This window comes from Narcine bancroftii, chromosome 1 (genome assembly GCF_036971445.1).
Source record: "Narcine bancroftii isolate sNarBan1 chromosome 1, sNarBan1.hap1, whole genome shotgun sequence".
NCBI lineage: Eukaryota > Metazoa > Chordata > Chondrichthyes > Torpediniformes > Narcinidae > Narcine > Narcine bancroftii.
The window spans coordinates 191,947,225-191,974,498 of record NC_091469.1 but is presented as its reverse complement, the minus strand read 5'-3'; the positions used below and the strand labels follow the sequence as shown (position 1 = coordinate 191,974,498).

The following is a 27,274-nucleotide window of genomic DNA, read 5'->3' as shown; positions in this document are numbered from 1 at the left end:
TGGCTGTGGTCAATTTACACTGCAGCCGCTGTGTAAAAATGTGTAGGGTTACGAGTGGAAAAATGACAGGATGGGAATTTTTACACTGCCACTGGAGCAGAAATTTTCTGCCGTTCAGTGGCTGTGTGACAGTGCCTTTTGTTATAGCTGAGTACTGACTGATATGAAAAGATACCCAAGAAACTGTAGATTCTGGAACCTGGAGCAAAAGCAATCTGCAAGAGGAACTCAGTGGGGTCAAGCAGCGTCAGTGGGAGGGAAATGAATGGCTGACATTTCAAGCCAGAACCTTTCATCGTGGCACAATATACAGGGTGAATCTTCCTCTCCCTTTAATATAACCCAGGCTGATTTACAACATATTATTTTAACAAAATATTTTCTTGTGTTTATATTACTTAATTTAAAAAAAATTATGTCATAGCATCATAAACATGAGGGATAGCACAGTGCTATTACAGTACCAGTGACCCGGGTTCGAATTTGCCGCTCTCCCCTTATCTGAGTGGGTTATCTCCAGGCACTCCAGTTTCCTCTAACCCTTCAAACACCAGGTTAATTGGGGTATTTGGGCGGCACAGGCTCGTGAGTCAGAAGGGCCTATTATCGTACTGTATGTCTAAATTTAAATTTTTAAAATTAAATTAATGGACTTGAGTGTCTTGGACTGTCAGCAACAGTGTTCAATGACAGCCAGGGCCAGGTCAAATTCAGGGGGAGTCTAGTTGTCATTGGACACAGGCTGGTCTGGTTTCTGCCAATCAACTGGTTGAAAAAGTCTTAGCCTGAGGGTTGGTTTCAGGTAGGAGTTGGAGACTGGAGAGTCACTCGCTGGACTCTGGAAATCCCAGTCCAATGAACATACAGAATGGCTTCAAACGGTCTCTGCTGGTGAGAAACTGATGGGTCCCGGGGAATGCTCAGTCAATAACTCCATTGATCTTACTCTCCAACGGATTCCAGGTTAAGCTTGATCACACAGGATACCAACCTGGCAGTGGATAGACCATTTCGTTCATTGAAAATGGATCTGGGGGGAGTCACGTGATGGAGTAGTGGCCAGACGGTGAACTCCAGCCCTCTCCAGAAAAGTCGGAAAAAACAAAGGAAAACACAAAGACACAGAAATAAAAGTTAAAGAACAGTGAGTATAAAGGTGGAAAGAAGATGGCGACAAAAAAAGAAAAATCGAAAGCAACGGTAAGAAGAGAGGAAGAGAAGACAACGGAGGAAGAAGGAGAAGGCCTTACCTGTTCGAAGAGGCCCGCGGTGGAGAGAGAAACCTGCTCCCTCAGGTCGGTATAAATTGGACTACAAAAATGGCTCGCTGAGCCAAGTAAAAGTGCGCAACCGCGCATGAAAAAAAAACACACCGACGGGAGGGGTGACCAGCTGGGGAGTCGATCTCCACAGCCGGCAATGACAGCTGCAGAACACCTGCAGCAAGAAGAGGACACAGAAGACAATGGAAACAAGAAAGAAGAGAAGAGAAGGGCAACAAAGAAACAACAGATGGCCAACCCAGAGGAAGAAGAAGAGGAAGAGGAAGAGTACAGTGAAATAGAAGAAGAAGGGAAAGGCAAGATAAAGGATATACTTTCTCTTATTAAAGAATACATGGAGTCATTTAAAGAATGGCAAACACAGGAATTTAATGATTTAAGAAGAAGAATAAACAACACAGAAGAGAAAATGAATAAAATAGATATGACCTTAACAGAAATGGGAAAGAAAATGGACAAGATGGAAGAGCGGGCAGTAGCAGTAGAAATGGAGGTAGAGGACTTAAAAAAGAAATTAGAGGAATCTAATAAAAAAGTTATAGAGACACAAGAACTGTTAGCTCAGAAAATAGATATAATGGAAAATTATAACAGAAGAAATAACATAAAGATAGTGGGCCTTAAGGAAGATGAAGAAGGCAAGAATATGAGAAGAGTTTATAAAAGATTGCATCCCTAGGATCATAGGATGTCCAGAACTACAGCAAGAAATGGAAATAGAAAGGGCACATAGAGCATTGGCCTTTAAACCACAGCCACAACAAAAACCAAGATCTATTTTAGTAAAATTCCTAAGATATACTACAAGAGAAAAGGTACTGGAGAAGACAATGGAAAAAGTAAGAGAGGGCAACAAGCCACTGGAGTACAAAGGGCAAAAAATCTTCATTTATCCAGATATAAGTTTTGAACTCCTAAAGAAGAGAAAGGAGTTCAATACAGCAAAGGCGATTTTATGGAAGAAAGGGTATAAATTTATACTAAAGCATCCAGCGGTATTGAAAATATTTATTCCAGGACAACAAAACAGACTATTCTCGGATCCAGAAGAAGCACGAAAATTTGCAGAACAATTACAAAATAGACTGAGGGATGAAGACGTGTAATGAGAGTAAAAATGACCACGATTTATATGTATGTGGGTAAAGAGGTATAAGTGTGTATATGTATAATGTGCATACGTGAATGTATCCGTATTTAGAGGAAAATATAGATAGTATAGACAAGAATTAATAAGGGAAGGAAATGGAATAGAGGGAATAAGGAGGGAACTAAAAGAGTGACCTTTGTTACATATAAAAAGTGAAATCTTTTCTGGGGGGGGCTGGGTGGGGAGGAGTTGCGGTCACTGCAAAATCAGCTGACGCTTGCGAGTGAATTCGCAAACCCAAATGGAGAGGGGAGATGTAGTTGTCCGACAAGGGATAAAGGACAACTCAGGAGGGGAAGGGGAGATTGGGGCTAAAGAAGTTTTAAATAGGAGAATAAGGAAAATGTTCGATGTTTTAGGAATGTTGTCTTATAAAGGGTTTAAAACAAGAAAACAGAAATGGATAAGAAGGAAAGGTAATGATGGAGAAACGGAAAGGGAAGATAAACAAAGTATAAAATGGCTATGTTGAACTATATGACTTTAAATATTAATGGAATACATAACCAAATTAAAAGGAAGAAACTGCTAAATTTACTGAAAAAAGAAAAAATTGATATAGCATTTGTGCAAGAAACACACTTAACTGAATTGGAACACAAGAAATTAAAGAGAGTTTGGGTAGGACATGTAACAGCAGCTTCGTACAATTCAAAAGCAAGAGGAGTGGCTATATTAATTAGTAAAAATGTGCCATTTAAAATAGAAGAGGAAATAATAGATCCAGCAGGGAGATATGTAATGATAAAATGTCAGATATATTCGGAGTTTTGGAATCTACTCAATGTATATTCACCTAACGAAGAAGATCAAAAGTTTATGCAAGATATCTTTTTGAAGATAGCAAATACGCAAGGGAACATATTAATAGGAGGGGATTTCAACCTGAATTTGGATTCAAATATGGATAAAACTTGGAAAAAAAATTAACAGAAAGAACAAAGTAACCAAATTTATAATTAAATCAATGGAAGAAATGCAACTTTTGAATATATGGAGGAAACAACACCCAAAGGAAAAGGAATATTCATATTACTCGGCTAGACATAAAACATACTCAAGAATAGACCTATTTTTGTTATCAGCTAGTATGCAAGATAGAGTAAGAAAAACAGAATATAAAGCTAGAATACTATCGGACCATTCACCCTTAATATTGACAGTAAAGCTAGAGGACATCCCTCCAAGAATGTATAGATGGAGATTAAACCCCATGTTACTTAAAAGGCGGGATTTTAAAGAATTTATTGAAAAACAAATAAAAATGTATTTTGAAATAAATACGGAATCAGTGGAAGATAAGTTTATACTATGGGATGCAATGAAAGCATTCATTAGAGGGCAAATAACAAGTTATGTAACCAAGATGAAGAAGGACTATAATCAGGAAACAGAGCAGTTGGAAAGGGAAATAGTAAATATAGAAAAAGAATTAGCAATGAAGGAAGATACAACTAAAAGAAGAGAATTGGCAGATAAAAAAATAAAATATGAAACACTACAAACATATAAGGTGGAGAAGAATATAATGAAGACAAAACAGAAATATTATGAACTGGGTGAAAAAACGCACAAAATCCTAGCATGGCAGGATACCTGAAAAGATACCTGAACACATATTATATAAATGGGATGAAAAATTGGTACAACATAGAACTTCTCCAGTATTACATCATCTCCTCAATATTTGGAAGAAGATTCATGTAGAAAGAAATAAAACAAATTATCAATTACCAAAACTAATATTGACGCAAAACAAGTTACTCCCTTTTACAATAGATAACCTTTCCTTTAGAGAATGGGAAAAAAAAGGGATTAAAAGAATAGAAAATTGTTTTTCAGGAAATAGATTCTTATCCTTTGAACAAATGAAAGATAAGTACAATATAACTGGAGATACAGCGCTGGCATATTACCAATTGAGATCCTACTTGAAGGATAAATTAGGAAGCAGTTTGAGTTTGCCAGAGGCAAGTAACCTTGAATATGTGATTACAGATACAATGATAATCAAAAGATTTATAACAAATATGTATATTAAACTGCAAGAAAAGGAGAATGAGGAAACAAATGGTAAAACTAAGCAAAAATGGGAACAAGATTTAAATATAAAGATAAAAAAGGAAACATGGGAGAAATTATTTTCTGGAACGATGAGAAATACAATAAATACGAGGCTACGTATGATACAATATAACTGGATACACAGACTATACATTACACCTCAAAAGTTAAATAAATGGGACCCAACAGTATCTGATAGATGTTTTCGATGTAAAAAAGAAATGGGAACAACAATTCATGCAATCTGGACATGTGAGAAAGTAGAAAAATTTTGGGAAGATCTCAATCAGATATTAAATAAAATAACAGAAAACAATATACCAAAGAATCCAGAGATCTTTCTTCTAAGTAACATAAAAAACAAAGAATTTAGAATTGATTTGGAGGATGCACAAAAAAGATTTGTTAAGATAGCTCTAGCAGTAGCAAAAAAATGTATTATGTCAACCTGGAAATTGGAAGATAATTTGAAAATACAACAATGGTATATAGAAATGAATAAATGTATTCCATTTGAAAAAATAACATATAGTTTAAGAAATAATATTGAAATATTTGAACAAATATGGGAGCCTTACATTAAATACAATAGTGAAAACCTACCGGGAACAATCATTACCTAAGTTGATGGAAGGAGAAGGAAAGAAAAGAATGGACTCAGTAGAATTTCTGGTGTTTTTTTTTGTTGAGTGACAACATTGTCTGACTGGTTTAATGTACCTTAAATGGATGGGGGGGGGGTGGGTTGGGAGGAGGGAGGGTGGGGGAGAAAATGTCACTGTATATGTGTGAAAAGGAAAAAGTGTGTATCATGGATAATGTGATTTATGGTGTGAAAAATAAAAAATTATTAAAAAAAAAGAAAATGGATCTGCTGCAGGATTTATACTGCCAAACAAGGAACATCATCAATGATCCAATTATAATTGACAAAATGGAGCACAAATCCATTTTAAGCATGTCTCACTTTCACTCACGTTTCCCTGTAAATGAGAATGACCAGATCTCATTCTCACTGAGACTCATTTAAGGATTCATATGCTCATTATTTATAACAGTACATTTATATTTACATCTGCATTTGCAGTGTGTTTACAGTTACCAGAATAGAAATTGCTAAGCCTGGCCCACAGGAAAAAGCATCTCAGGGTTGTATGTGATATCATTCATGTACTCTGACAATAAACTCGTAGCTTTGAACTTTGAAGATCTAACAGTATTCAAAATCTAACAGTATTCAAATTCACTTAGTGAAGAGAAATATGAAACGAGTGCATTATGCAACAGGCTCTTCTTCGATAATATATTCAGGAACGTGGAGTGGGATAACCCCATCTACAACCTACTCAATCTGCCCAGTGCCTCAGTCCAGAATATTTACATGATAAATCCCAGTGCCTGAATTTGCATTTCTATGGCTTGATTATCTTAACAATGCAAATGTATTGATGCATAGCACTGAAGTGGAGCTCTGGGAGTTCCACTTTAGACAGCTTGCTCTTGATGGGAAAAGCAGAGTTATACACATGTAGTAACACGTGCAAAGGTCATTTGGGCCAAGTGGTCGGTGTTGGCCGTAATTCCCTGCATGGGGATTGAATTTCCACAGGATCCGGAGTTGTACCTTCTGTGGGACATTGGAGAAGTACAGTTTAGATTGTCCAAACACCAAATTCAGTTTGTGAAGGTCAGCTTGTCAATAGCCAGGAAGTGTATAGCATTTACGTGGAAGTCCGACTCCCAACTAAATATCACACAATGGAATATGGAAATACAGAGTTGCATTCCCCTGGAGAAAATCACCTACAATCTACGGAAGAGATATGATGCACTCATTGAAGTGTGGCAATCGAACATAGATGCGCAGATATAATTCACACCACCCTACCCCCCCACCCCCCCATAAGAGAAATGAAACAATCCATCCCAGCAGGTAAAGGATTAAGAGTATGAAAGGGGGAATGTGGCACAGACAACGCATGTTTTTGCCCCTACCTGTTTTAACATCTGAGGTCCTCTCTCCTCGAGGAATATCATTGTCTTTGTTGGTATTTAAGTGGTTTTTGTATTTCTGTATTTTTAAATTTTGGTATTTGTATAATTTAAGGGATAGGGAGGGGAGGGAGTAAGGTGGGGGAAATAAGGACTCTGTAAATCATATTACGTGGAAAGAGAATAAGATTTTGTTTATTGGATTTGCACGAGTCTTTGGAAAATCAAAAATAAAATATTTTTAAAAAATCCCTTCCTGCTTGGTATGTTACATCCTTGGAACTTCCTGTGTTGCAGATTGTACACTGGGTCACCAGAACACATCTTACCGTATTTTCCTGTTGAGAACAGTCTCTCTGCAGCCACATCATTGATGTCATTGAATATTTCATCTTCATTGCGATCGCCATCCAACTGGAATACCATAGGAAATAAGAAAGGAAAAATAATATTTTTTCCACAAAAGTCACTGCCCACCCTAAATGTGTGCTAGGTACATCAAAATACTGTATTACTAATTATTTATGCAGTGCCTTTCACAGTAATGCAATCAGATATGTGACTGACATCTAACAAGATATTAGGTCATTCAGCAAAGGGCTTGGGTAAATGTATGGAACGTAAGCATCTTCTTAAAGGAAGAAGGGAAGATGAAGGTAGGAAGGGTATTCTGGTGCTCAGTGCCCAGGCAGCTGAAGGTTTGACGAGGGATGAGGGAAGAGACAATGGGAAAGGCCGTGAATCTTTGGAGAATTGAGGTTTTATTGTACCCCCTCCATAAATCTTCGTCCGCGAAGCCAAGCCAAAGAAAATATGTATTGTATATGTTGAACATTTAATGGGTTTGAAGGGGGGTGGGAAGGGGGGAGGGAAATGGAGGGGGGGAAGGGGATAAAATGCCACTGTGTATATTTAAGAGGGAAATGTTTGTATGTATTTTGATTGATATGGTTCACAGTGTGAAAATTAAAATAATTTTTTTTTAAATCTTTGGAGAATTGCAAAGTTGGAGATGGTGTTGTACCAAATCAAATTGATCAGCAAAGTCCATGGAATGCATCTGGGACCAAATCCACCACTTGGTCAAGCGTATGATTTGAGAAATAGAAGTGCAGGATCAGGGAATGAGAAAGGGACAGACTTGTGCTTCCCATTGCCCACTGCTGACCCCTACTGAAAACAAGCAAACTTGCAGGTATTAGCAATGGTTGAAGCAAGTCTTTCTTCCCGTTTGGCCCCGAAGAGACTTCCAACTCTCAAAGGCCACAATGCAATACGAGTATAAATTAGTTGACACCCCACAAAAGAGGTTGAGGGTGAGGCTGGGATATAGCCACATAAAAATGGGCCTCCAGGCCCATTAATTCACCTGCCTCAGCTCAAGGAATTCCTCTCAAATGGCTGACCTCTGAAGCTTGGCCAAATGCTGGGAGATTGGGAATGGGACACGGATGGGGTAGAGAGCAGCAATGGCAGAGTCAGGATGCCCAGGATTCTGTCACCTCATTGCTCCACACAAGGTAAATCATCCAGTTTGCAGAACAACAGCAGTGACCCCAGCTCTATATTCTTCCTACATCTCAACTCCTCCTCATCCCTCTCCCATTGGGAGGACTGCTCCTGTGTTTGAAGGGCAGCTGCCTGACAGAGATGGCAATGCGTCAATGCTTTTTCAGGGATATTGGTTAGATAATATAGGCAGACACAACAGTCTGCCCTGGAGAGAAATCTCAAAGCAAACAGGTGCCCAATGCAGGCAAGACATTGCTGAGCAGCGGAGAAAGGAGGGGGGTGTCGACAGATTGACAGGGAAAATTGACTTGGTATGGTCTGTCAATCAAAAACATCACAAGTGCAACCAGCCTGTTACTGCAGATGCTGGAATCCAGAGCAAAAGAACAACAAACTGCTGGAGGAACTTGGCAGGTCAAGAAGCATCTGTAGAAAAATGGTTGAGGCTTTGGGTCAAGAAAATGGTCTGCAAAGAACTCGAAATGTTGACCATTCCTTCCACCTATTGATGCACCTTGACCTGCCTTGACCCGCTGAGCTCCTCCAGGAGAATGGGTTTTACTACAGTGTTAGTGCCCTGACCAATAGTCATGTGACTGCAATCTGATGCCAGATTTGACCTTTGAAAATCTAAGCGTGGTCCCCGTCTCCACCAGCGGGATCCCCAATCCCACCAGATTGATCCCCGTCTCCACCAGCGGGATCCCCAATCCCACCAGATTGATCCCGGTCTCCCACCAGTGTGAACCCCAATCCCAGCAGCGTGATCTCCTTCTCCCACCAGTGTGAACCCCAATCCCAGCAGCGTGGTCCCTGTCTCCCACCAGTGTGATCCCTGTCTCCCACCAGTGTGATCCCTGTCTCCCACCAGTGTGATCCCCAATCCCAGCAGCGTGATCCCTGTCTCCCACCAGTGTGAACCCCAATCAAGTGGAACAGTTAATGCCCATTCAGCTTGTTTCAAACAGTATGTCAATAAAACGATCTATATAAAAACAGAAATAAGAACAGGAGTAAACCATCTGGCCCTTTGAACCTGCTTCATTATTTCAAAGTTATTGTTGGAATATACACATAACATCACATACAATCCTGAGATTCTTTTTCCTACGGGCCAGGCAGAATTTCTAATTTTTTAAGATCATGGCTGATCCGGCCATGGACTCCACTCTACCTACCTGCTTTTCCCCCCATTATCCTTAATGGCTCTTCTTTTCAAAGATCTATTCAGCTCTGCTTTAAATATATTTGTTTATAGTTTACAGTTCTTTATTTGTTTACATGTATACACAGTGTACAATTTTTTATGCACTGACAATCCTGCCACGCCCACAGGAAAAGAATCTCAGTGTTGTTTGCGATGTTGTCTATGTACTCTGACAATAAATCTGATATCTGAATAAGGCATCCTCTACTGCTTCCCTGCACAGAGAATTTCACAGATTCAAAACTCTCTGGGAAAAGCAGTTCCCCCCTCTTCCCCATCCTAAATCTACACCCTCAAACCTTGTGCTCTAGTCTCATCTACCAGTGCAAGCAACTGTTCTGCATCCATCTTAGCTATCCCTTTCCTATCTAACATGTTTCCATAAGATCCCCTCTCACTCTTCTTAATTCCAGCTGTACAGTCCCATGTGACTCACTCTCTCCTCCCCATCATCTCCGGAATCAACCAGGTGAACCTCTTCTGTGCCACCTCCAAAGCTGGTACATCCTTTCTCAAGGAAGGGAACCAGAATTTGATGCAGTACTCTGGTTGCTGTCTGCCACTGATCCCATGATCTATTGGGCTGTGGGTGAGATAGGCATGTCATTGGATTGCAAAACTGGCATACAGAAATGTCAATTCCCCACCATTAAATGTGGTGGTTAAATTAGCAGGACAGAGACAGTCATGGTGACATACAGCATGACAACAGGCCATTCAGCCCACAAAGTCTGTATTGATGACCGATCACCCATTTACACTGACCCCATTCTATCTTCTTCCCATCAACTTCTCCCAGACTCTACCACTCACGTATCATGTAGTGGCCGTTTAAATCACCAATCCACACATCTCTGGGCCTCAGGAGGAAATCGGAGCAGATGGAGGAAACCCGCATAAGCAGACAGGAGATACAATGTCACAGTGAATCCTCGATCCAACACCTTCCTCCTTTTTTTTTTAAATTTTTTATTTTTCACACCATAAATCAGATTAGCCATGATATACACTATTTCTTTTTCACACATATACAGTGACTTTTTCTCCCCCCCCCTCCTCCCAAGCCACCCCCCCACCCCCCCCTCTCATCCATTTTAGGTATACAATCTAGGTTGCATTAAGCCAGTCAGACAATGTTGTCATTCAACAAAAATGCACCAGAAATTCTACTGAGTCCATTCTTTTCTTTCCTTCTCCTTCCATCAACTTAGGTAATGTTTGTCCCCGGTAGGTTTTCGCTATTGTATTTAATGTAAGGCTCCCATACTTGTTCGAATATTTCAATATTATTTCTTAACCTATATGTTATTTTTTCTAATGGAATACATTTATTCATTTAAATTTAGTAGTTTCTTCCTTTTAATTTGGTTATGTATTCCATTAATATTTAAAGTCATATAGTTCAGCGTAGCCCTTTTATATTTTGTTTATCTTCTCTTTCCGTTTTTCCATCATTACCTTTCCTCCTTTTCCATTTCTGTTTTCTTATTTTCAACTCTTTATAAGACAACATTCCTACAATATCCAACATTTTCCTTATTCTCCTATTTCTATCTTATTTATCCCCAATCTCCCCTTCCCCTCCTGAGTTGTCCTTTATCCCTTGTCGGACAACCACATCTCCCCTCTCTATTTGGATTTGCGAATCCACTCGCAAGCGTCAACTGATTTTGCAGTGACCGCTATTTCCCCTCACCCCGCCCCCCCCAGAAAAGATTTCACTTTTCATATGTCACAAAGGTCACTCTTTTAATTCCCTCCTTATTCTCTCTATTCCATTACCTTCCCTTATTAATTCTTGTCTATACTATCTATATTTTCCTCTAAGTACAGATACATTCACGTATGCACATTGTCTCTATTCACTCTTATACCTCTTTACCCGCATACATATCAATCGTGATCATTTTTACTCTCATTACCCGTCTTCATCCCTCAGTCTATTTTTGTCTTTACCCACATACATATCAATCGTGATCATTTTAACTCTCATTACCCGTCTTCCTCCCTCAGTCTATTTTTGTAATTGTTCTGCAAATTTTCGTGCTTCTTCTGGATCCGAGAATAGTCTGTTTTGTTGTCCTGGAATAAATATTTTCAATACCGCTGGATGCTTTAGTATAAATTTATACCCTTTCTTCCATAAAATCGCCTTTGCTGTATTGAACTCTTTTCTCTTCTTTAGGAGTTCAAAACTTATATCTGGATAAATGAAGATTTTTTGCCCTTTATACTCCAGTGGTTTGTTGCCCTCTCTTACTTTTTCCATTGTCTTCTCCAGTACCTTTTCTCTTGTAGTATATCTTAGGAATTTTACTACAATAGATCTTGGTTTTTGTTGTGGTTGTGGTTTAGAGGCCAATACTCTATGTACCCTTTCTATTTCCATTTCTTGCTGTAGTTCTGGACATCCTAGGGTCTTAGGGATCCACTCTTTTATAAACTCCCTCATATTCTTGCCTTCTTCATCTTCCTTAAGGCCCACTATCTTTATGTTATTTCTTCTGTTATGGTTTTCCATTGTATCTATTTTTTGAGCTAGTAGTTCTTGTGTCTCTTTAATTTTTTTATTAGATTCCTCCAATTTCTTTTTTAAGTCTTCTACCTCCATTTCTGCTGCTACTGCCCGCTCTTCCATCTTGTCCATTTTCTTTCCCATTTCTGTTAAGGTCATCTCTATTTTATTCATTTTCTCTTCTGTGTTGTTTATTCTTTTTCTTAAATCCTTAAATTCCTGTGTTTGCCATTCTTTAAATGACTCCATGTATCCTTTAATAAGAGAAAGTATATCCTTTATCTTGCCTTTCTTTTCTTCTTCTATTTCACTATACTCTTCCTCTTCCTCTTCTTCTTCCTCTGGGTTGGCCATCTGTTGTTTCTTTGGTGCCCTTTCCTTCTCTTCTTTCTTGTTTCCATTGTCTTCTGTGGTCTCTTCTTGCTGCAGGTGTTCTGCAGCTGTCGTTGCCGGCTGTGGAGATCGACTCCCCAGCTGGTCCCCCCTCCCGTCGGTGTGTTTTTTTTCATTCGCATCGCGCATGCGCGATCTTTTACTCGGCTCAGCGAGCCATTTTTGTAGTCCATTATTTACCGACCTGAGGGAGCGGGTTTCTCTCTCCGCAGCGGGCCTCTTCGGACAGGTAAGGCCTTCACCTTTTTCCTCCTTTGTCTTCTCTTCCTCTCTTCTTACCGTTGCTTTCGATTTTTCTTTTTTTGTCGCCATCTTCTTTCCACCTTTATACTCACTTTTCTGTAACTTTTATTTCTGTGCCTTTGTGTTTTCCTTTGTTTTTCCCAACTTTTCTGGAGAGGGCTGGAGTTCACCGTCCGGCCACTACTCCATCACGTGACTCCTCCCCCAATACCTTCCTCCTTCACATCATCCTCACCAAAGGGGCCACAGAGTGCTGAGGTGGATAGGACTTTGTCTCATCACTAAGACTTCATTTTACTTCTGGATTCAGCAGAATTATTTTACTCGTCCAGCCTTGCAACACATACCACACACTTGAGTTTTCTTTAGAGCCTTCCAGTGCATAATGAACATGAGGAAATTTTATTTGTAAAGATAATCAGGGGAATATCAGAATTGATTGTATAAAAGACTATGAACCCACCTCCCTGTTGTGGATTTTTATCTTCTGTTACTTCAAGAACGGATATTGGGAAGGATGTGAAATGAGAGAACTGGCAGAATCCCTGATTCACCATTCAAGTGTCCCCAGTGTTATCACGTTCACCTGCTCAAGTGAAGGGAGCATTTCTTAAATGGATAAATCTCCTTAACACCTAAATATGAACAAAACTTCATATTCCATCTGGGAACCTTCCAACCAGATGGCATTAATAACAACTTCCCTGGTTTCCATTAACCTCTTCATCCCCAATCGCCTCCCCTCTCTTTTTCCCTAACTCTCAGTTCCCTTTCCTCTAGCTCTGCATTCACAAAGCTAACCCACCACCCCTCCCAACCGTTCTCTCTTATGCCCTCCTATCCGTGCCACCTAAAGCCAGGGCCAGACTATTTTGTACCCTAGGCAAGGCCAACTACTTGCACCCCCCTAAAAAAGATTGCCAACTTTGATTTTCAAAAACAGATGTTTTGTAGAAAAATGAAAAGCACAAAACCTGAAACTGCTAAATTTATTTTAAATTGCAATAAGAATAAGTAATGCACCGATACTGAAACCTTTCATCAGGGCTGAGAGAACGAGTTGGGGGTCTGTGAGAGGCAGTGAGTGTCTGGGTCCTAGTATTTGAACAGATACTTCTGCCTCAATGCTGTGCCACTGACCCTAGCATCAACTTCACCTGATTCCTTCCAATTCCACTTGGGGTGGGTGGGGGGTAGTTTTCTACAGGCCCGGAGTGTGGGATGGAGGATACTCGATTATCGGTCTTGGCTGGAGATGGGGAGTGGGGAAGACCCTCTCTCCCCGCCTCACACACCCAGCTCCATTGGGTGGTCAGAGTGGAGTGGACATGACACTGGGGAGAGCTCTGCCCTGTGTGATATGTCACACCTGTCACTTGCGCTGTATTTGACCTGACCCTGTCGAACTCACAATGCTTGAACACCACAAATTTGTCCACTCTCCCACGAGCTTTAGTCCTGCAGAGTATCACGGACATGAACGAGAGAGAAAGGCATGGACTAGAATCAAAAGGTTGGAACCATTCAGCAGGTCAGGCAGCACATGTAGAGAGAGAACCCCATTTCATTGAGCTGAAACACTCATGCTGCTCTCTCTCTCTCTGCAGAGGTGGCCCGACCTGCTGAGTGTTCCCAGCATTTCCTAATATCTGGGTTTAGGAGATGAACATGTCTCTCATCCCTGCCATGGTGAACTAAGGCTCCGCCCATCACCACAAGCAGAATCATCTTCCTTCTCGCCCTGTGAACAGGAATTTCTTGGGGTTGCGCTGGGCTTTAGTGGGGTGGGAACCCACCGCCCACACTCTCCCTACCCCTTGTGCCCAAACCATGGGAACCTCCGACCAGTCAGAGCCCACCCAAGACCCCACAATCCAAGATGACCTTTCATATGATGGGCTCAATGAGTACCATCAATCTTGCTGATAAAGGAGTTTTTTCAATATTTCATTTATTAAACCACAATATGAATTACATTACATAAGTTTGAAATTTGTATAAATAAAGTAACATGGTTATATAAAAAAGAAAACCCTCTACCCAACCCATCCACCCCTCCCATCTCTTCCCTACCACTAGGCGAACTAGGCAGCCACCCAGGGTGCAGACCTCAGAGGGGCACAGTCAGGATGGCCCTTATGAAAAGAAAAAAGAGAAAAGAATTGGAAAAATAGAAAAAAAAGAAAGGAAATGGAGATTACCAAGAGAATAAACATTTATCTCATAAATTCCGATTGGAGGTTACCAAGAAATGGGGCCTTCAGAGAGCTTTAAACAAACATGCAAAGGGCACCATTTTTTCCAGAACAAATTATATATATTTCACAGACTATCCATAATCTTCTCAAATGGTAGACAACTATGAAGTTCTGCATGCTATACATTTCTGAGAAACTTCTAAAGCAATTTACACACATTCAATCTGATAGATATTTAATTTTAATTTAGGTCTCATAACCTTAATATTACCCAATACAAATAACATTGGATCCTGTGGGAATTTGACCCCCGAAATTCTTTCCAAAAAGTTACCCACCTCAAACCAAAAATTTCTAACTTTAGGGCATTGCCAAGTAGAATGCAAAAAAAATTTCCAATCCCACATCTACACCTAAAACATATATCTGAAGTAACTGAATTTAAGCTATTTAATTTTTGTGGAGTCAAATATATGATAAAAGAGTTATTTACGATACTAGGTAATGCCAGGCTGCTGAACAATGGTATTAGTGCTATTAAATCTAATTATTTAGTATCTTTTCAGTCTGCCTGGTTCTCTGCTCCCTGCTAATTCTCTTGGAGAACATGTAGACATCTACTGATGGTGCCTCCAATCGCTCAGTGGCACCACAGTGCAGCGGGGCTCTGGCCTCCGGCTCCAGCCTCCAGGCACAAATGCTCATCCAAGGCGTCGAGCAGTAGGTGGATGTCGGCCGCTGCCAAGTGGTGTCACCAGCCAGCGAGCGGCACGTGGCGGGTGTTGGCATCGAAGGGCAGCAAGGAGGAGACAGGAGACCACCTCGGCTGGGTTGTGCTTGGTCAGCATAGAGATGAAGGAGATTACCTGGTCTACCGCCGTCCACTGCAGGCACACGGACAGCGCCTTGAGAGCTGGCCCTAGAGAGCAGAGCCAGAGGATGGGATGACGGCGCTTGTGGCAGTGGACATGGCTCCAGCACAGCCGGGGAAGTGGTTGACCAGCCTCTCGAAGAGGGTGGAGGAGAGGACTGATCTGGCAGCAAGGGAAGTGCCTACACGTGGCTTGGTACAGAGCTGCAGAAGGAAAGGGGTGTCAGGGTTGTGGAGGCGGGTGCCGGCGGCTTTCAGGCACTCCACTAGCTCGTCAGGTTGGCTGCCAGGCACACCCCGGTAGTGCAGCTGGATTATGGAAGAGGACACTGATGGTAGCTATTGCCGAGGCCCTCTCCCTGGGTACTGGGTCCAGAACACACCAGACATCTGGCCATCCTGACTGTGCCCCTCTGAGGTCTGCACTCTGGGTGGCTGCCTCGTTCGCCTAGTGGTAGCGCCAGCCCTGACGATGGTCTCTTCACTGTTGGCCTGTGCTCCTCCCCCACCCTTTCTTCCCTCCTCCTCCTCCTGTTGGAATCTAGGGGTTAAAACATTATGAAAGAAATGATTAATTAATAATTTTATATTTACTGCATGGTTCAGGGAAAAAGAGGAATGTGATTAAGTGGCAATCACAGCATGGAGCAAAGTTGGCCGAGCAAAATGGTCTGCTCCCAAATACAGGGAGAGGAAATGCATAAAACGATTTAGGAGGAATGCTCAAACTGAAGGAGGTGGTGAGTAGCACAGGAGACACAGGCCAGACCAGAACAAAGAATGGCCTGTAAGAAACAAAGGGAATGGAAAACCAGTCTAGGAGGAAGATTAAGGCAGGAGGAGGTGTTAAAGAGAACAGCAGAAATTGGCCAGACAGGAACAGAATGGTGATTAGAAATATCTGGGGATGAATTAATTTCTGATCAAAACAACAGGATAGTCTGGCCTGGAGGATTAAGATGGGAGCGCTACACCCCAGATATCTGCAAAACAGGAGATGACTTGTGATAACCCTTATGCAAAAAGATCTAGCAAAGGAAGCCAACTTTTGTTCTGTATGATAAGGTTGATCTATATAAACTGAGCCAACTGGACAATAGGGGTCAGTCTTGGGGAATAGCTCACTGTGCAGGTGACCTATGAACTAACGATTGACCCAGAGCTCTGTTAAGTTTTATTCTTGTGCTGTGTAATAAATCGACTGTTGAACCGAATACCTTCTCCTATCACTTCATTCAAAGAACACGCTGGACTCAGACCACACATAGACTAAATTAAGAGTAAGGTAATGCCAAAGTCTGACACTCCCACCTTTTTATTCAGACAACTACCTGCTTTTTGCTCATACCTTTGATGAAGAACACAGGCCCGAAACACTGGTTAGATATCTTTGCCTCCTGTGGACGCTGCCAGATCTTCTGAGTTTCTCCTGCACTTTTGTGTACAATCACAGCATCTGCACACTTTCAGGTTTCACACAAATATCCTTAATCATTTTATTAGTAAAAACCAAATTAAATAAAAGACTAATATACACAAACAACATCATATTTCCCAACAGTCCACTGTAAATATCATAAAACCAGCTGTAATAGTGCATTTTGACGTGACAGTCAACAACATAGGGGAACCATGTCAACAGATTTACACAAGGCAGGGACTTTATGGAGTGACTCACTGTATAAAAGGTGATGTTGATGTTTGAATGGCTTACAGCAGCTGTGGGTGTAAACAGGATTCAGGGTTTAAATTCAAAGCACTTAGGAAAAGTTAGCTTTTTAAAAAAAAACGAATCCTTGTTTCTTCTGGGCAAGTTTAAAATCTTGTTCCTTCCAACCCAACTAATCCTAAAATTGTTGTAAAGATTTCTATTTTTGAGTCATCCAGAAGCAACAAATATTAAGAAAAAACATGCCTTTATGAGATTTAAAAAGACGCATAAGCTTTGCATATTAGGAACAAGACTTGGGGCTCCCAGTCTACCAGATTAGCATTTAATAAGTTTACAGGATCATTAACAGCTTTGAGTGATCTGACAGCTCCCATTTGAACGGTATACTGATATCGATCTGTTAAGATTACTACAGAAGGCATAGACTTCTCATCTCAGAATCAAGCTATGTATCTCCCTTTGAACTTGTCCAAAAGTTCCTTTTCCTTTGTCAATCTTAAGAACTCAATTAATTCTCAAATCTTCTGATTTCTATGTGTTAATTAAATCTTGAATTTCATACGGATGTCAAAGTGTATTAAAGACAAAAACTCCTAGACAGGATTTCATCTGTTTGTAAGATATGAAATTTCAACAATATTTACTGTACATGTGAATGGCAGATTGACATCAATCATTTACATTTCTTAAGAAAGGACACAATGTTTGGTGTTAGCAAGGAACATATTATTCTTCAAACAAATTCAGAGATGAGCTTATCAACTTGTAAGAGATACAATGTCAAAAATAATATAAATACTGTGCTATTTCACTATGATCTCTGAATGTGATTTGATATTGACAAGGGTGGCATGGTATACTTGACATCAATATCACTCATTCCCGCTAGCGTGACTTCATCAATGTGGTTTGTATGCTCTATGGCTCTGTATTTTTCTGCTTTTGACAGTGTGGACTATCAGAGTTGTCCTGAAAATTGGATCTCATTAAAACAGTCTACCAAAGGTAGTGCTATTCAAGCCATCCCAACAGGCATGGTGAAAATGGGTATTTGGACAACCTCTTCAGCTGTCATTGACAATTCTTGGGAGAAAGAACATCATCTGTAAAATTCTGATCCACCTCCTGAAGAGTGTATGATTATGTTAGTTCAAGTTCATTATCATCTGACTGTACAAGTACAACCAGATGAAACAGCATTTTCTTTAGACAATGGCGCACACACTTACAGGTGAAAATAAATTCTCAAGACTCTTGGAAACTCACAGCTCATCAAAGATGGCTGCTGAGCAAGGGTCGTTAAGACAAAGGGTTTCCAGTTAGGCTGCTGTTATTGTATATATTAATTGGATGATGATCCATCTTTTCTTCTCTTTCTTTCTTTGGCTTGGCTTCGCGGACGAAGATTTATGGAGGGGGTAAAAAGTCCACGTCAGCTGCAGGCTCGTTTGTGGCTGACAAGTCCGTTGCGGGACAGGCAGACACGGTTGCAGCGGTTGCAGGGGGAAATTGGTGGGTTGGGGTTGGGTGTTGGGTTTTTCCTCCTTTGCCTTTTGTCAGTGAGGTGGGCTCTGCGGCCTTCTTCAAAGGAGGTTGCTGCCCGCCAAACTGTGAGGCGCCAAGATGCACGGTTTGAGGCGTTATCAGCCCACTGGCAGTGGTCAATGTGGCAGGCATCAAGAGATTTCTTTAGGCAGTCCTTGTACCTTTTCTTTGGTGCACCTCTGTCACGGTGGCCATCTATACATTTCACTAAAGGATGGAATATTTAATACACAGAAGTGCTGGAGAAACTCAGTATCCATAGGAGGCAAAGATAGATAACCAATGTTTCGTTAAGGGAGGAGAATAATATAGAATATTATATGTAGCATGGAAATATGTTGATGAGAGAAGTGCTACTGCTATAGGGTTTGTCTTTGTTTGATCTGTACACATCCTCCATTTCTTTGCACATCATAGTAGCCTGAGGCCATCTCTCCAGTCATTCAGATTCTTGCTGAGCCTTTCATAAGGTGGTAAGCTTAGTGCAACGAACAGCGTCAGCAGTCCGGGTTCAAATTCCTGTTAGGAGTTTGTACATTCTTCCTGTGTCTGTGTGCGATTCCTCAGTTTCCTCCCACCCTTCAAAAGATACAGAGGCACGAGCTCATGACCAGAAGGGCCTGTTACTGTGCTGTATGTTTAAATTTAAAAAAAATATCTTGTTCATACTCTCCTTCCACTGAAGGCATAATGTTTTATGGTTCCAGAAGAGATGGCATATTCCCAGTGTCCCAGGTATACAATTACTTCATTTGTGCTTTTGGCAGAATTGGTTTGCAAATGTTGTGGTCTTCGTTTCTCCTGTTAATTGTAGCCTGGAATCTTTGTCTTTGACTACATTCATTCCAATGGTAAGAGTCCATTTGTTTTATTTTGACACATTTTCCAGGAGTTGGGGTGGAGAAAACAGAGGGAGTATTGAATATCATAGAGGTAAATTCAAAGAAAATCCTTGGAAAAAAAAACTGAATTGGAAATTTTAGAAATTTTTTTGTGTTAATTTTGATAAATAATAATCAGCCTGACTCCATTTTCACCCTGTTCGGGTATCTCAGCCATATTCATAGTGACCGGGGCTCATCCTTTATGAGTGATGAGCTACGTCAGTACCTGCTGGTGAGCGGCAACATGTCCAGCAGGACTACTAGTTACAACCCCCGAGGGAATGCGCAGGTTGAAAAGGAGAACGCCATGGTCTGGAAGGCTATCAAACTGATCCTCAAATCAAAAGGCCTTCCAGACTCACACTGGCAGGAAGTCCTCCCTACAGCACTCCATTCCATCCAGTCGCGACTATCCACTGCGACCGATGCTACTCCTCACGAGCTATTCACTTTCAAAAGATCGGGAACTACACTCCCAACCTGGCTCACCACTCCTGGTCTGGTCCTTCTCAGGAAGCACGTGAGGAGAAGCAAGACCGACCCCCTTGTGGAAAGGGTGAAACTACTCCACGCCAATCCCACGAAGCCTATGTGGAGTACCCGGATGGCAGGGAGGACACCATCTCCATCAGGGACCTGGCATTCACCAGAACAGAGGGTATGTTGCCTCAAGTGCCCTGCAAGCCATGGAGCTAATTCTTGCCACCCCCAGTCAGGGCCTAAGGGGATCCGGTTCAGGAGGAAAGTGCACCCCCCTCCACCTTTGGGCCAGAGACTCAGCCCATCTCTCCTCCCTCACAAGGGGACCTGGAGACCCAAGGAGTCCAAGCCCCCCTGGTGCTAAGACGCTCCACCAGGATCTCCAGACCCCTGGATTGCTTAAATCTGTAAATTTGTAAATAACTATATTTTTCAACCATTTTTTTTCTGAACCCATGTTCTCTGTCTTCATTCACAGATCCTAAATTCTATAGGAAGGGGTGAAAGCAGTGAACTGGGATTCACTGATAGGGTGCTGTGCTGATAGTTGGCCCATCCTCCCAGCTCCACCCCCATCTGCTCACTTATAACCCTGGTTTCCTACCTAAACCTAGAACCCTTCTGAAGATTACTGTGAGACCCTACCCTTAGTTATAAGCTAATAAGAGCTTGTTCTCCCTCCAGTTGTGAGAGCTTTTATTCACGGTACACACAGCAGGTGTTTACCAACAATTACCGACTAACACAAGTTCTTCCTATTAGGGAGTTCTGTTTATAAATCAATATTTAACAAGGGAAAAATAAACCCCAGGCAAACTTCTAACAAAGAAATACAAAGACCTCATAATTTTGTGTGCAGTGACCCCTGGTGACCTACCCGAACAATGAGCTCCTTTTCCTGGTAGTACTTCACAATCAGGTTGATGTTCTGTTTGAAGGTCTCCACTCTGCGTTCGATGGCGTGACTGTTGTCGTCCAGCCGACCATGTTGCATGCCCCGTCTCTCCAGTCGCTGTCGCAACCGGTGATTGGAGCAGGCCAGCAGAAGCACCAAGTCTGGAGAGCCAATCTGCACCAAGCAAACACAAAAATGGGCACTGGTTCCCACCACTCACAGCAAACCACAAGGTTGCAGGACCAACCACAAGCCAGGAAGAACTGAGTGAGGCAGGTGCAAGGAGTCGGAATTAGCTTTCACGCTTAATGACTCACAAGACCAGACTTGTTCATAGGTTCCTGTGTGTCAACGTCAGCAGATGATTCAAGTCCAATCTCCATCCACAGGCCGCAACCCAATGTACCCAACCTGAACATCAACTTTTACAAGTTCTATTAACCACCTTCCCCCAAGCCTCTTTCCCTATCCTTGTCTCCTTTCCTCCAGCTCTCCACCCCCTTCTCTCTCTTATCAGAGCTTCCCCTCCTCCCATCACTTCTCAGTTTTTTTTCTCATTTACTCTCCCAACTGTACCCACCTATGACCCCTTACCTGTTAGCCTGTTTCTCACCCTGTCCCTTCCTCCCTCCTCTACTCCCCCTCCTTTTTATTCAAGATCTTTCCTATTTTGCTAACAAAGAGCCCAGGATGCTGCGAGACCTTCTCTCGCATTTTTGTGTATTGCAATATAGAGAGTCCAATGGATTTGTCCAAGTTTGATTCCCTACTTAAACCGCCCTACAATGATGGTGAGGGCCTTCTGCCTTATGGAAGGGGCAGGGAGATGTGGAGGCTTCTCTCTGGTGTGGTGTTGTTGGGAGAGAGTGATGGAGGTTGAGGTGGGGAGAAGTGCTCTCCTGATGCACATACTGAGAGGGGTAACTCAGGGGTGAAATTAACGATCCATTAGTGACATTAAGTAGAGCAATCACACTATTGTCCCAAAACGTGTGCCCATTTTTCGATGGATTACAATCCCATTGTCGATCAGTTGATTGGGTAAAACAATTAAATTATATTTAGTTATTATCACATATACAGTTGACCAAGGCAATGGCAGCTTCCCAAACTAGCTACTCCCACACCATCACAGCACCATCAGGTAGGCTGCAACATTGGGAGAGGTTGTGAGCGGTGTAGGCCAGGGGGTTGGAGGACAAGGAGGAGCAATGTCAGCAGGATCAAGAGCAATGTAGAAGTGAACCTAGTTCAGTTGAGCATGAGGGTGCTTCCTGCTAAGGCCCTGTTTGGAGTAGAGTGTAGCATTGGGTTTCCTGTTCCATGGGTGATGGGAGAGCTCGGTACAGGTATCAAGTGCCATCAGTGAGAACAGATGCTGTTCTCCAGCATGATTAGCATAAAACAAAGTATAGAATGGACCAGGAAGGAAGAGGGCCTGTTCACTGGGAACAATGTCTGGAAACTCATTGCTTGAGCATTTCCTCCCATTCTATTCAATGCAGCTCGGTGTCTAATGCAATTAAAAAACCCTAACTCATCTACAGAGCGATTATCACCTCAAACTTGGCATGGAGGGACACCAGAAGGTTTTAGAGCAGGCAACCAAAGAATTCTTCAAAGATGAAGATTTGAAAGAGTGTCTTAAAGATGGAAAGAGAATAGAGACAGAATTCCAGAACTTGGGCAGTCATTGATTGAGTGACTAAACTCAGGAATATGGAACAATTGGATGAGATGACTCTTCCCAGTCTGATGGGTAAGGTTTCTCTCAAGAGCCAACTTCCAGAAGCAGTATGCTTGAGATCAAGGGTCCACATCAAGTGGAAGTCAGGAGTCAATGCATGTTTAGTTTTACCTTTACTATTAGTTTGACACAGTCAAAGAGATTGATACCATTCTTTAAAGGAAACTGTTTGCTGATCTGCATTTGGTTCACTTAAAATTTCTCAGTTTATACCCTGAGATTTTCATCAAAGCACCCAGAACCAACAGAGTTGCAGGTTTCAACGGTGTGAACAATTGCTTGTTGAAGACCTTTGCTCTTGTTTTAAAACAAAATCTTTTGCTCCAACCAGTTTCCTCAGGTAATTGTCCTAAATATCTGGCTCTGATCACCTGTTACAGGAGCTGAGCCTGGCATCAAGGTAGAGCAAGACGCAGTGGCTCCTACACTTCCACCCCATGCCTCTACCCACCCCCAGAAACAGAAGATGGCTTAACAACTTACTCCCCAAGATGGATTACAAGGCCTTTTCTTCCCTGATTTATGTTGTCTTTTTATCAAATGTATCCAGGAGAATATAAAACTACAGCTGCACCAAAATCTGTTCCCATTAACTTCTTGTTCTAGACAGATATTTTTCGGTCCCTGAGTTTGCATTACATTTGTCCTGGCCCTTCTTGAATCCTGAACTTTGATTAATGAGATTGACAGCTTACCAATCCCCCCCCACCCCCCTTTAGGTTACATCAACATTTGAGTCCTCACAATGCGTCAAGTTGCACTGGTCCCTTACAGGTTGTCAAGGAGAAGCTTCCACCTCTTTCCATCCCAGCTTTATTTTGACCAGGTTAAGTGACATGACCTCTCATCCCTAGCTCCCTGCAGTGAAGCAGCATCTACATGTTGGAGAGACACACTGAGAGCCCCACCTGTTCCTCAAATGCAAAGGCCTGGCTGATCTCCTTGGGAAACCCATCCACAATGAAGCCTTTTGCATCTGGGTGCTTCATGAACTGATGCTTCAGTTCCTCCATAGCTGTTTCCTGGGAGAAGAGAAAGGGCATTTTTAGAGTTTGATAGATTTGTGGAAATTATAAGAAGTCAGGTTATAAACAGAACTGGCCCCTGAGGTTCATAGGTCAAGGTCGGACCAACATTCTGTGGAGGGGGAAGGTAGGGTGAATTGTTATACATGCATGAAACAAATCTTGCACTTGGTTTAGACCATGGGGTTGGCAGGAGCACCATGGGCAGTCCCATCTCCTTGGGACAGGGGAGTGACAGTGGACCACCCTTCATCTGTGTCCCAACATGCACCCCCGCCTGAGGCCGTGGCCCATGTGTAACAGTATTCCTACACACCCCTCCGTGTGCATTGTGCTCCTTACTGGAGGTGCCAGTTCTCCATTGGCGATGATCTGTGCGATGAGCTCCCACTTGCAATCGCTGGTGGCGTGGTGCAGCATCTGCTGTCGCAAGATCTCTCCCACCGAAACAGACTCAAAACCGTAATGCTGCGCCATTTTGGTGCTCTGAGTGCCTTTCCCACTTCCAGGGCCACCTATAGAGGGGGCAGAGGTCAAAGCTAGTGAGGAGCAAAGTGGTGAGCAATAAACATCAGGCCTAGATCACAAATGCCAAGTTTCACACTAACACATTGGGGGACAAGCCCGGGAAAAGAGGACCCTGCCTTCTCCTGTTAGAAGTGCCATTGATAGGGTGACATTTTGAGGCAGTTCATAAGGTTTATAGTCATGCAGCACAAGAACAGGCCTTTCAGCCCACCAAATCTTGGCTAACCCTCAATTCACAGTAATCTGATCACATTCTCCACATTCCCCTCACTCCCCCATATTCTGCACATGAAGGCTGATCAGGCTGTGAAACTTCCCCTTCTTGCACAAATTATGTACTCCTTTGACACCACAGAGCACTATTGTAAAATCACTTTTTTCTTGCACTCTATTAACAATAAATATTTAATATCTGACTTTTGTATTATTTTAAATTGAATTTAATGCATTAATAAAACATTGTCATCTGGTGGTACATGTCTTTTCTTTTCTTTGGCTTGGCTTCGCGGACGAAGATTTATGGAGGGGTAAATGTCCACGTCAGCTGCAGGCTCGTTTGTGGCTGACAAGTCCGATGCGGGACAGGCAGACACGGTTGCAGGGGAAAATTTGTTGGTTGGGGTTGGGTGTTGGGTTTTTCCTCCTTTGTCTTCTGTCAGTGAGGTGGGCTCTGTGGTCTTCTTCAAAGGAGGTTGCTGCCCGCCGAACTGTGAGGCGCCAAGATGCACGGTTTGAGGCGATATCAGCCCACTGGTGGTGGTCAATGTGGTAGGCACCAAGAGATTTCTTTAGGCAGTCCTTGTACCTCTTCTTTGGTGCACCTCTGACACGATGGTCAGTGGAGAGCTCGCCATATAACACGATCTTGGGAAGGCGATGGTTCTCCATTCTGGAGACGTGACCTACCCAGCGCAGTTGGATCTTCAACAGCGTGGATTCGATGTTGTCGGCCTCTGCCATCTCGAGTACTTCGATGTAAGGGATGAAGTCGCTCCAATGAATGTTGGGGATGGAGCGGAGACAACGCTGGTGGAAGCGTTCTAGGAGCCGTAGGTGATGCCGGTACAGAACCCATGATTCGGAGCCGAACAGGAGTGTAGGTATGACAACGGCTCTGTATACGCTTATCTTTGAGGTTTTTCAGTTGGTTGTTTTTCCAGACTCTTTTGTGTAGTCTTCCAAAGGCGCTATTTGCCTTGGCAAGTCTGTTGTCTATCTCGTTGTTGATCCTTGCATCTGATGAAATGGTGCAGCCGAGATAGGTAAACTGGTTGACCGTTTTGAGTTTTGTGTGCCCGATGGAGATGTGGGGGGGGCTGGTAGTCATGGTGGGGAGCTGGCTGGTGGAGGACCTCAGTTTTCTTCAGGCTGACTTCCAGGCCAAACATTTTGGCAGTTTCTGCAAAACAGAACGTCAAGCGCTGAAGAGCTGGCTCTGAATGGGCAACTAAAGCGGCATCGTCTGCAAAGAGTAGTTCACGGACAAGTTGCTCTTGTGTCTTGGTGTGAGCTTGCAGGCGCCTCAAATTGAAGAGACCGCCATCCGTGCAGTACCGGATGTAAACTGCGTCTTCATTGTTGAGGTCTTTCATGGCTTGGTTCAGCATCATGCTGAAGAAGATTGAAAAGAGGGTTGGTGCGAGAACGCAGCCTTGCTTCACGCACATGTAGGGTTATCATGAGATAGTTCATGTTTTATTTGTCAGATGGTATCAGAACAAACCAACAAAACAGTTTTCTCGGGTCCACAGTGCAAACACACATACAGGGTACCACATATGTATTTCTTTGGCTTGGCTTCGCGGACGAAGATTTATGGAGGGGTAAATGTCCACGTCAGCTGCAGGCTCGTTTGTGGCTGACAAGTCCGATGCGGGACAGGCAGACACGGTTGCAGGGGTTGCAGGGGAAAATTTGTTGGTTGGGGTTGGGTGTTGGGTTTTTCCTCCTTTGTCTTTTGTCAGTGAGGTGGGCTCTGCGGTCTTCTTCAAAGGAGGTTGCTGCCCGCCGAATTGTGAGGAGCCAAGATGCATGGTTTGAGGCGATATCAGCCCACTGATGGTGGTCAATGTGGCAGGCACCAAGAGATTTCTTTAGGCAGTCCTTGTACGATAAATGAACAAACTATTGATTTTTTTTAAAAATGAAGTAGAGTAGAACCCCTGTTATCCAGAATTCTACCAACTGACAGGCTCAAGCAACCAGCCAAAAAACCTTGGAAAATAAATCGGTAAAAAATATGGGTTTATAATTGACACGCCTTGCCGTTGATTCCCCAATCACACAACATGTAATCTCAAGCAACCATAAAATTCACTTATCCAGCATCTACTAAACCCCATAGATGCCGGATACCAGGGGTTTTGCTGTACCTGCTTGAAACCAAGTAAGAATTGCAGTGCATATGTATATTATACAATGTGTATGACAAGAAACTCATGATAATGAACAGTGGCCAAACGACGCACCAACCCACAAGTCTTTAGGGTGTGGTGTGAAAGAGTATATAGAAATATATTTGGGATATAAATTGGGAAAAGTTAGAGTAGCAAATAGCGCCTTTGGAAGACTACACAAAAGAATCTGGAAAAACAACCAACTGAAAAACCTCACAAAGATAAGCATATACAGAGCCGTTGTCATACACACACTCCTGTTCGGCTCTGAATCATGGGTCCTCTACCGGCATCATCTACAGCTCCTAGAACGCTTCCACCAGCGTTGTCTCCGCTCCATCCTCAACATTCATTGGAGCGCTTTCATCCCTAACGTCGAAGTACTCGAGATGGCAGAGGTCGACAGCATCGAGTCCACGGTGCTGAAGATCCAGCTGCGCTGGGTGGGTCACGTCTCCAGAATGGAGGACCATCGCCTTCCCAAGATCGTGTTATATGGCGAGCTCTCCACTGGCCACCGTGACAGAGGTGCACCAAAGAAAAGGTACAAGGACTGCCTAAAGAAATCTCTTGGTGCCTGCCACATTGACCACCGCCAGTGGGCTGATATCGCCTCAAACCGTGCATCTTGGCGCCTCACAGTTCAGCGGGCAGCAACCTCCTTTGAAGAAGAC

General features: G+C 42.6%; 1 protein-coding gene across 3 annotated transcripts in view; it reads right to left on the bottom strand.

Annotated features, from left to right (window-relative positions):
• The window catches only part of LOC138736414 (adenylate kinase isoenzyme 1-like), a 183,595-nt gene that overhangs the window by 94,401 nt on the left and 61,920 nt on the right, over positions 1-27,274 (bottom strand). For all 3 annotated transcript variants that reach the window (XR_011340277.1, XM_069885923.1, XM_069885930.1), the window contains exons 4-7: positions 24,019-24,191; positions 23,560-23,673; positions 20,887-21,078; positions 6,819-6,903 (exon numbers count right to left, since the gene is read on the bottom strand). Coding sequence is in view for 2 of the 3 variants with exons in the window: in XM_069885923.1 (XP_069742024.1) it covers positions 6,819-6,903; positions 20,887-21,078; positions 23,560-23,673; positions 24,019-24,191 (564 nt within the window). In the remaining variant the exon portion in view is untranslated. The remainder of the gene's footprint in view (positions 1-6,818; positions 6,904-20,886; positions 21,079-23,559; positions 23,674-24,018; positions 24,192-27,274) is intronic.